Raw genomic sequence first — 10,900 nt, forward strand, 5'->3', positions numbered from 1 at the left:
AAAGAAAATGCTGAGAGCACCACATTTCTTGAGGATAAAAGTCACTGACCTAAATGACCATACCTTTACACTCAGCCCCGTTACAAGCCTTGTTATTGTAATCTTGAGAAAGTCGAAACAAATGTTGATTAGAAAATACGGGCAAACCTATGGGTGAAAGCATGCATTGTGTTCATCTTTGTGAGTGTGAGCATTGTATCTGATTCCTGAACTTTAAATTGATTATACATTTGCGTGTGAAAATGGAATCATCATTCGTGTGAGGGCATCCGAAGGCTTTTGTTGAGCTTGAACTTGCATTTAAAGCAAGTATTGTGAGCTTAAGAATCTTTGGTAATGGTGTGTCACAACTTGAATCTTTGAGTACACAATTGATCCTTGCATAAGTAAATTGAGTCTTGTTGTGTACATTTATAATTGAGTCTTGTGTAGCATTGTTTGAGACATCCTTGTTGAACTACTGAACTTGAGTTTTACTTGAGGACAAGCAAAAGTTTAAGTTGGGGGTATTGATGAGTCCATAAATTGGACTCATTTAGGGATATATTTTAATAGAAATTGTGTCCTCAAATGCTTATTCTATCTCAATATCTGATGAAAACCCTTAAGTTTCAGGTATTTGGAGTTTGAAGGAAAGCATGGACACTACGTCGCAAAAAGGAACGAAAAGAATGAAGAAATGAAGGCCTGATGATCGTCGAGTCCACTTGGCGAGTCGCCGAGGGGTCTTACTTTGCCTTTTGTTCCAGTGTGCTGATCTCTGAAGGAAAGGATCAAGTCAGCAGAAAAAGGGAGCAGTCGGCGCATCGCCAAGAAGTTCTGCGAAGCAGTACCATGTCGCCCAATGACCCAGAGCACGACGATGCTGAAGGCTGGTGCAAGACGGTGATGAACTACACCAAAAGGCGAATCACTGAGTTGATCGGCGATTCCGACTAACGACGCGGAATGATCCGCTGCAGCACGAATCTGTGAAAACTATAAATACTAGTTAGAGTTGAAGTTTTAAGAGTTGAACAATTATTATAATTTTTATATATAATAGTATTTTTTGATATTTTTGCTCTAAGTTTGAGAGGATTTTGAAGACTTGAAGATCCAAAGGGTTTCATCTTCAAGATTTGGATTTAGGTCTCTTGGATTCTTCAATTTTGGCATGTACCAAGACTTAAATCTTCATACCCAGTTGAATGCGAGCTCAATTTGGTATAAATTTCTATTTCTTATACATGTGTGGCTAAATCCCCCAATTCTTAGGGTGTGATTTAGCGAATATGGGTTAAGATAATTGTTGGGTCTTGCTTCTGATAGTTTAATCGTAGTTTAATTGTGATTTCGTTTAGTAGTTGTGGATGAATTTAATGAATTTGTAGTTGCAAATACAAGTTTATTTATGTGTTTTTGGCTTGCGTGAGAGAAAGGTCGTAAAACTAAAACTACTAAATTGATGGCTGGTGGGAGNGAAACCTTATCTAAATAAAGATAGACATGTTCGAAAATATAGAAATGATAGAAATTATAAAAATAAGCTAGAATGCTTCACATGTGGAAGTATAGAACATTTAGCAAATGTATGTCCTAAAAGAAATAATAGTAGAACTAGAAATTCTCAATTAATAGAAGATTTTCAAGAAACTTTAATTAATGTAGATGAATACATGTCAGACAATGAAAGCATATATTCTATAGTAAGTGTAGAAACAGAAGAAACAACACGATCTGATGGGTCAGATTCAGCTAATGAAGAATTAATAAATGAGATAGGATTAGAAATTAAAAATATAGACTTAAAAGAATTACAAATAAATACAATGATGAATGTTTTACAAGAATGTACCCATGAATTTGAAAGGAATAAAGGAATAGATAGTAACCAATGTATTCTATGTAAATGGTATCCAAGGAGAGAAAAAATGGCAAAATGTAAGNTAGGTAATCTAACCTTATATTGTCTTCTTTAGTCCGATTTAGTCTCTTATATTCGAAATATAAGCTATTCAAATCTCGTTTTGTTTCTAAATGGCAAAATGTAAGTTTTGCTATGCTGAAGGATGTATCACATGCATAGAAAACCTGTTAAAAATAAAAATAAAAGGACGTGAAAAGATAGATATAAATAATGATACAATAAATTTACGATTAATAACATTAGAAAATAGAATAAACGAACTCGAGCAAAAGGGAATGTCGTTAGAAAAAGGAAAACAAAAACTTGAAGAAAATACAGAAAATGGTATCACAATTACAGAAAAATGGGGGATGTACAACACATCTACCCAAGAAGCAGAATTAATGAACATAGAAACTAGAGAAAACCATTATGAAAATTTCATATGTAATGAAGAAAAAAAATTCACTACTATTAAAGTCTTAGCCAGACTTAAAATACAAGATATTGAGTTAGAAACTTTAGCATTAGTAGACACAGGATGTACATGTAGTATAATAAATAAAAAGATTTTACCCCCAAAATTAATCAGGACATTAGACAAGCCAATTGCAGCAATGCAAATGGATGGAACATACAATACCTACCAACATTATATCGGAAAAACTCAAGTAAGTTTTATTAATACATGTAATGAATTTTATAAACCAATGTATACACTTGACAGGATATGGGTAAGAGATCTAAACATAAATGTAGATTTTGTATTAGGATTAAAATTTATGATACAAAATAACGGGAGAACATTAATTACAAGAGATGGGGTAATATTCTTTAAGCATCTTACTTATACACCGGTACAAACTATTAAATTTGAAACAAAAGGAAGACAAGCTGGTATATCTCTATCTGAAAATGATAGTTCACAGATATGTTGTAAAAACTGCAAAGATAAAAGCTAATGTTGTAAAGATTTAGGCCAAACAGAACAATACGAGGAAGAAGAAGAATATGATATAAGAGAAAAAGATTATACTCTAATAGAAGTAGAAAATGAATTCTATAATTTCCAAACAGGAATCAACAGGATAGGTACAATTAGAAGTCCGAAGGACTTAGAAAACATAGTAAGAATATTAGACGAAATGGAAATAATAGGAGAAAAGCCTTTAAAATTCTGAGAAAATAATAAAGTAGTATGTAAATTAAATATCATAAACCCTGAATACATAATAAAAACAGCTGCCATTGAAGCAACTAATCAAGCCTTGGAAGACTTTAGTGTACAAATAAAAGAATTACTAAATTTAGGAGTAATAAGAAGATCTACATCAAAACATAGATCAGCAACATTTATGGTTAGAAATCATAGTGAGATAGTGCGAGGTAAAGCAAGAATGGTAATTAATTACATAAGACTTAATGATAATACAAGAACTGATGCATATAAATTACCTGATAAAAATGAATTAATCAATCGAATCCAAGGAAAAAGAATATTTAGTAAATTCGATTGTAAGTCAGGTTATTGGCAGGTAAAAATGCATGAAAAAAGTATAGAATGGACAACATTCACATGCCCGGAAGGACATTTTGAATGGTTAGCCATGCCATTTGGACTAAAAACTGCCCCTCCAATATTTCAAAGAAAAATGGACACTATATTTGGTGACTATAAAAGGTTTGTGTTAGTATATGTAGATGATATCTTAATATTTAGTAAAGATATTAAAGAACATTTAGGACATCTACAGACAGTGTTTAGATTATTTGTGAAAAATGGAATAATAGTAAGTAAAAAGAAAATGGAATTATGTAAGAACCATATAAATTTTCTAGGAGTAACATTAGGAGAAGGAAAAATTAAATTACAACCACATATAGCAACAAAAGTATTAGATATGCCGGATAAATTAGACAATACAAAAGATTTACAAAAACTTTTAGGACTAGTAAATTATGCTAGAAATTTTATTAAAGATTTAGGAAAACTAGCAGGACCACTATACTCTAAAACAGGTAGCAAAGGGCAAAAACATTTCAATATAGAAGATATTAAATTAGTCCAACAAATTAAAGAAAAAGTTAAAAATATTCCAGAATTAAGTATACCACTAGAAACTAATTATTTAATAATTGAAACCGATGGTAGTTTCCAAGGATGGGGAGCTGTGTTAAAAGCTAGACCCAATAAATACAGCGACAAGATATAAGAAAAAATTTGTACTTATCAAAGTGAAAAATATAAAGAGAAAGGAAATATGAGCAGTATAGATGCCGAAGTTTTAGCAATAATATATGGTCTTAATAGTTTTAAGTTATATATTTTAAATAAAAATGAGATATTAGTACGAACTGACTGTGAAGCCACAGTTAAATTTCATCAAAAAATAAATCAAAAAGCTAGTAGCAAGAGAAGATGGCTAAATTTTATGGATACTATATCCATTTATCCAAATGTTATTTTTGAATATATAAAAGGAAAGGATAACAGTTTAGCAGATCAATTAAGTAGACTAAATATTAAAATAACTTAACTGTATATTTGTTTCAGCATGAGGCCGACTAGTTCAACATACAAAGGCAAAGGAGTAGCCTCAGCATCAGACTCATATGCTCAGACTGTATTAAGTAATATGAAGTTTAGACCTCAGACACCATCAATAGAGGTGATGGATCGTATGTTATCTGAATTCGAATTTATCTTTTAGACAATTGTCAGAATGTGTGTTAGACAAACCTCAGAAATGCTTAACAGACAATTTATGGATGACATATAATAAGAAAGACAATAAATAGTTTGTAGCTTCATTAAATGCTTTATGTCAATATTTCACAGACAAAAGTAGAGATAATAAATTTAAATATTATGTGGTAATACATGGTAAGACTAACGGTATTTTTCAAACATGGATAGAAGTAGTAGAGTCTATAAACGGAGTTAAAACTCCTCTTTTTAAAGGTTTTAATGATTTTACTGAAGCACTAGATTATGCAAGAGGGATACTTGGTCCAAATTACTATATCTCTCCAACCCTCAGACAAAATCTCCAAAAGACCCCTCAATACAATATCCAAAAAGACACAGACAAAATAATCTTTTGTGACCATTGTTCTTCAATGACCGAGGCCTTCAAAAGATTAAATGCAAAGGTGGAAGCATTACTCCAAGAGAGCACTAAACTAATGGAGCAGATAAAATCACTCAAAGGTAAAGACTCCATTCAGAGGATTGATACCAGTACACAGACCTCAGAAAGGAGTTTTCCATCTCTCGAAAAAATGGATGAGCAGGGTGTGCATTCCCCAACGAATGCAGAAAGATCCACTGTATCGGATAATAAAGATACAGCTAGTTCGGTTCAAACGGTAGCCGGTAAAGACACATCAAACCCGTTTATGGCTGTCACTTTGCCAAAAAGTGAAGGTGAAGGTTCTTCATCCAGGCAAAGGTTACCCAGATCATTTATTCAGGTAGAGACAACAACAAAGAAGACTATGCTCCATAAAAAGAAAAAGAATGATAAAATAGAGAGCATAATAAAAAAGACTTTAGAACAGTTTTTCCAACAGGGACAAGATAAACATGTAATTACTCCACCAAATTCAAATCCAAACGGAGACAGACTAGTACCAGATACAGAACGAAACAGACCTAATACTAGTCCAAGAAATACTAATAATAACATAACCAGATCCAACAGTTCAGGAGAAGAAGACTATCGAGAACATTCATATTATCAAGATGCTCAAAATCCCAATGCAGATGATGATTCAGGAATGAGTTTTGATTCTGAAGCTCTTCACAACCTTGATACCTGAAGAACTGAAGAAAGAAGAAGGAGAACAAGACAAAACAAGACAATAATTTAAAGTAGGAATAAAAGTGTGCCATGTGGGTATGCCCACATTTGTCGTGTGAGTGCTTACTTTATCACTATCCTCCAAGGAGGAAAAAACTGATAAGCACGCGTCTTATTTTGTGTAAAAGTTTTGTGAAGTGAAAATAATGCATGTGCGATGGGGCTCAAATGTGTACCCGGCATGAATTATTTGAGCTAATCTTGTAAAAACGTTGGCCAATTTTAGGCCGTTACTTTTTATTCCATTATCTTAGTGTGTCGGCCACGTTTGGCCATTAGGATTCTTCCACGCTTTATGCTAAGTCCCCCTCAACCTCTATATAAAGACACTCCTCCACACTTAAGAAAAAACAAGAAAGAAAAACTAGCGAGAAACTCACAACATATTCCCTTTCCCAATATTTAGAAAAACAATCTCAACTACTCAATCCAAAAAGTCCTAAAATCCCTCTTGTAATATTCAGTTTGTAAAAGAGTTGATTTTAAGTGTGTAAGAGTCAGTCGGGGTTTCCGAAAGGGAAACCTCTCTCCGTCTAAGTCATGTAAGTCTTTATGTTTCCTGTATTTTCCCTAAAAATAAAAAATAAAAAACAAAAAACAAATATATATATATATATATATATATATGTAAATTATGTCTATTTGAAATAATATTTGCTTAATGATAAGTATGTAAATATGTTTGTAGTATAAAACTACCCTCAGTATATGGTTAGACTTTTAACTTCTTAATAACAACGATGGATTAACCTGTAAAGTCCTAGGATATTTCTACGGCCTTAAAAAAGTCCAAAAATTAGGACATCTTGTTAGCCGTCTCCGGGGTGGGGTTAATGAAGAAGTTTTTAAGAATACAAGTTAAAAGGAAGAGATGAACGGGGTAGTGGGTAGTAACTTAAAAAGGGGGGGGGGGGGGGGGAAACAGGATATATATGAGATAAACATGACCAGACACGAGTAAGAGGGAGTACTGAGTAGGATTTACAAAAAATTGAATTTATGCTATTTTGCTATTCTACTATTCTGTTGATTTCTGCTATTCTGCTGTATTAGTTCTGCTAATTCCTGTTAACTAACTATTCTACTAATTTCTGCTGTATTTTCTGTAATTATTTCTGTATTTTCTGTATTTTCTGTAATTATTTCTGTATTTTTTGTATTTTCTGTATTTTCTGTAATTGTTTTTTTCTGTATATTCTGTAATTGTTTTTTCTTTAGTCCGATTTAGTATTGGTATAGATAGTATATTGTTATATTGTGTGTATATTTGATATACATTGTAAGTATATATATAATATAATGTAAGTATTCTATTATAATAGATAATATATTATGTGTATATTTTATATATATATATATATATATATATATAGTTATAATTATTTCAAAATTAAATAGATAAAAATCTACATTATATTGGTAATTGGCACAAACTTTTGAATTAATAAACATTATTTCTTTTAAAAAATAAATGACTCAGCCCATCAAGTCCACTAGGCCGAAATCGGTCCCAACATGATTGAATCGGAATAATAAGGTTGGCAGGTTAAGGGCCGGGCTAGATGGAATTTTTTTACTGTTGAGCTTGGACCAAACCAGCCTAGTTACGAGTGACTCGGCCCAGCCCAACCCTGTATCGGAGATCGATAGATTTTTTTAAGGGGAAACTAAATAAATAGCCCCATAAAAGAAAAAAATTACAAATATATACCGCTATACATTTATACCCACTAAATAATTACACTATATACCCCCAAACTAATTTCGTTTAGCTAATACTCAATCAGTATCATACTGTATTGGTATCATTAAGACTGATAATTTTGCTTAATTCATGCTAAATCAATATCTATTGTATTGGTATTAGTAATGATTCTTGTTTAGAAATTACTCATTAATTTCTAAACAATAAACCTTAATGATACCATAAAAATATATATATACTCTTATAGTATCATTGACTAATGAGTAATTTCTGAACAAAAAATCTTAATGATACCACAACAATATACATATGCTCTTATAGTATCATTGCCTAATGAGTAATTCTGAACAAGAAACCTCAATGACACCACAACAATATACATATACTCTTATAGTATCATTGACTAATGAGTAATTTTTGAACAAGAAACCTTAATGATGCCAATACAATATAGATATATTGATTTAGTATCAGTTAAGCGAAATTATCAGCATTAATGATATCAATACAATATATGATACTGATCATTTAGTATCAGTTAAGTGAAAATTAATAGCCTTAATGAATGGTGGTATGAGTTGTATTTTTTTTTTAGGAGAATAGGTATTTCTTGTATTACTTTGAATTGAGAGGTATGAACATGTAATTATCTTGAGTTTTATGACCCATTTATATAATTTTTCCTTTTTTTAATGGGTTGGGTTGACCTTATCCGGTCTAGTTGACACCTTTACTAGTGACTAATTAAAGGTGTTTAATATGTAAGTACATTGTATTTTGACCAGTTGACTATCTGAACTTATATTCACACAATTTCAGATTTCAATTAGTTATAGATATTATATATCATATACACTTATTGAAACCAGAATCTTGTTACTTAGTAACTAAGTAAACTGTCGCTATTTTTCGCAATTTTGAGCGCAAATAGGACTTTATATATACAACATAACTTGTAACTTTCTTATAAGAAGCTAGCATAGGTAGACACACAAAACAAGAAAAGACACGTGTACCACCATAGTTTTGATTTTATTGATTTAAAACTTACATATACACTGCGCTGTAGAAAAAAAACACCGCAATATTAATGTTATCTTTTTAGAATTCCGTCCGTTTAAAAAATAATATTTTTTGATAATTCTTTAATTTTAATTTTTGTGGCATGCTTAAAATTATAAAATTAAAGGATATTTTGATAAAATTTATATATCTTTAATTTAAGATCATAAATATTCTGTATTTCGTTAAACTCCCAACAAATCAAAATTAGTATATAATTAAATTGAAACGGAAGAAGTACTTAGATAACAATTTCATTTGGTGTGGACAATTATTCTTTTAAGTGATGTACAAACTATAAATATTAGTATTATTATAACCCATGGCTAAACATTCTTCAACCGACAAAAGTGAGTAGAGAAATTAAAGAAGAGAGAATTGCATGCATATAAAATTATGTCATTTACATAACGTCGGTAGACTAATTAATTAAAAGTTTCTCAAATAACAAAAGCTTTAAATATGGTGCACGTAAGAAGATTAAAGAATTTTAATTAATTAGCTAGACTAAATTGGAAATTCCAAACTATTTAGTTTCTTCACAAATGTAGATCTAAACTCACATGATCTTGAGAAGATGAAGTCGTATTGATAATTGGAGAAGACTTGAAATCCTGATGATTATTAGCAGTAAACACGACTGGACGACCATAATTAGAAGAATTATTATAAGTTGGTGCTGCTGGAATTCTCCATAACGCTAATGGACTTCCATTAATAGGCGGAGTTTGATGATGATGATGAGGAGAAGAGTTATAAGGACTTCCATAAAATCTGCTAGTACTGTTTATCATCCATGTTGATGGATGATGATGATGATGATAATTAGGAACGCGATAATTCATTATACCATAAATATTATTTGCTTCAGCTGCTGCACCATGTACCATTGCAGATTGCAGATGAACTCGTTTAGCATGTTGACGTTCTCTCTTATGCGCATTTTGATGTCCTCCTAATGCTTGTGAAGTTGGGAAATTCCTGCAACAATAATGACATTCAAATTTCCGATTAGTAGTTGAATTCTCTTTTATAATTTCTTCTGTTTCAATGGTTTCCGATTCTGATTCCTCAGCATCACCAGTACCAACTCCAAATTCTTTTCCGAAAAGCCTAATGCCGGTCTTTTCTTTAGGCGGTGCTGGAGCTGGACCTGGACCTGGAACTGGACGGATAAAAGGTAGCTGAGAGAAGGATTCAACGTTCATGAAATCACGAGTTTCTCTATCTGTCTTCTCCATGAGAGAGTATTTTCCAAGAAAAAAATTTAAAGGATATTACAAGGAGCTACAAGGAAAGGAGTGTGTTGTCTATATTTCTTTAGTTGGAGGGGCCAAAGAGGGACCAGCTATAAATGAAGTGGTCTGATCCAAGGATAATTGAACCTGACCTTTCAATATGTGTAGTGTGACTTCACATAGCCACACACAAATTTTGGTGTAATCTTTTTTCTTTTTTTTCAAATATAGAGTATTTTTTATTGGAAAAATTGTGTAGAATAACAAATATTTATTGTTTAGGGAAATTCTAAACTGCAGCTATAGTTTCAGGCTTCCGGCCAATCTTGCTTAGCCTGATTTGTATATTTGTATAAATTCAAAATTTGTATAATTCGGTTTCTGATTGTATAAATCTAGAATTTTGTATATGTTTACCCTACCTATTTGTATACGATTTAAGCAAAATTCATAATAAATTACCCTGTTAGTATATTTGGCAAGCAAAATATAAAAATGGAGTTCTGAAAATTTTCTAAATGTATAAATACAAAATTTGCATATGCTAACCTTATTTGTACATTCGCAAGCGAAATATACAAACGGGCAGAAATATGCAATTGCAACCTCCATAACAAACGAAACTATAGCTATACAGGGCAATTATCGAAACTATAACTATAGAGCCTAATTATTATATATATTATGTTTGCTACAAATATTAAGACCATGTAATTTCATTGAGAAATGGCTCAAAGTAGTTCTTTTATCTATGAGCTTAGACTATCATTTTTTCTTATTCTTTCATATATTGTGTTAATAATCGTTTATATTTATAATATTGGTGCGTTTTTAATTTTATCCTAACTTTCGTCTATTTTTTTTAAAGTGGTCTTCCTCCAAAGTTTAGTGTCTATTTTTTTTAAAGTGGACTTCCTCCAAAGTTTAGTATATGAAATGCTTACTTATCTTTCTCTTTGAAACATAAACCATGTGTTGTTTGTTTTGTTCAGACCAAATATCACTTGCTTAAACCAAAAATCTATTTTGAATTTTGGACTATACTTAGTATAACTAAAAAAATTGTCTTCAATGAGAATTAAGTTCCAAATGTCAATACATGAAAGAATCTATAAATATGACATAACAAGACCAACTTAAGCCA

The 10,900-nt window shown here is 31.3% G+C and overlaps 1 protein-coding gene across 1 annotated transcript; it reads right to left on the reverse strand.

The window, feature by feature from the left end:
- Positions 1 to 9,049: 9,049 nt before the first annotated feature.
- Positions 9,050 to 9,778, reverse strand: LOC125859872 (zinc finger protein 8-like). Its single transcript, XM_049539719.1, has one exon. The coding sequence runs from the start codon at positions 9,757 to 9,759 to the stop codon at positions 9,058 to 9,060; it is 702 nt and encodes a 233-aa protein (XP_049395676.1). The 5' UTR covers positions 9,760 to 9,778; the 3' UTR covers positions 9,050 to 9,057.
- Positions 9,779 to 10,900: the final 1,122 nt, after the last annotated feature.

This window comes from Solanum stenotomum, chromosome 3, assembly GCF_019186545.1.
Source record: "Solanum stenotomum isolate F172 chromosome 3, ASM1918654v1, whole genome shotgun sequence".
NCBI classification, from domain to species: domain Eukaryota; kingdom Viridiplantae; phylum Streptophyta; class Magnoliopsida; order Solanales; family Solanaceae; genus Solanum; species Solanum stenotomum.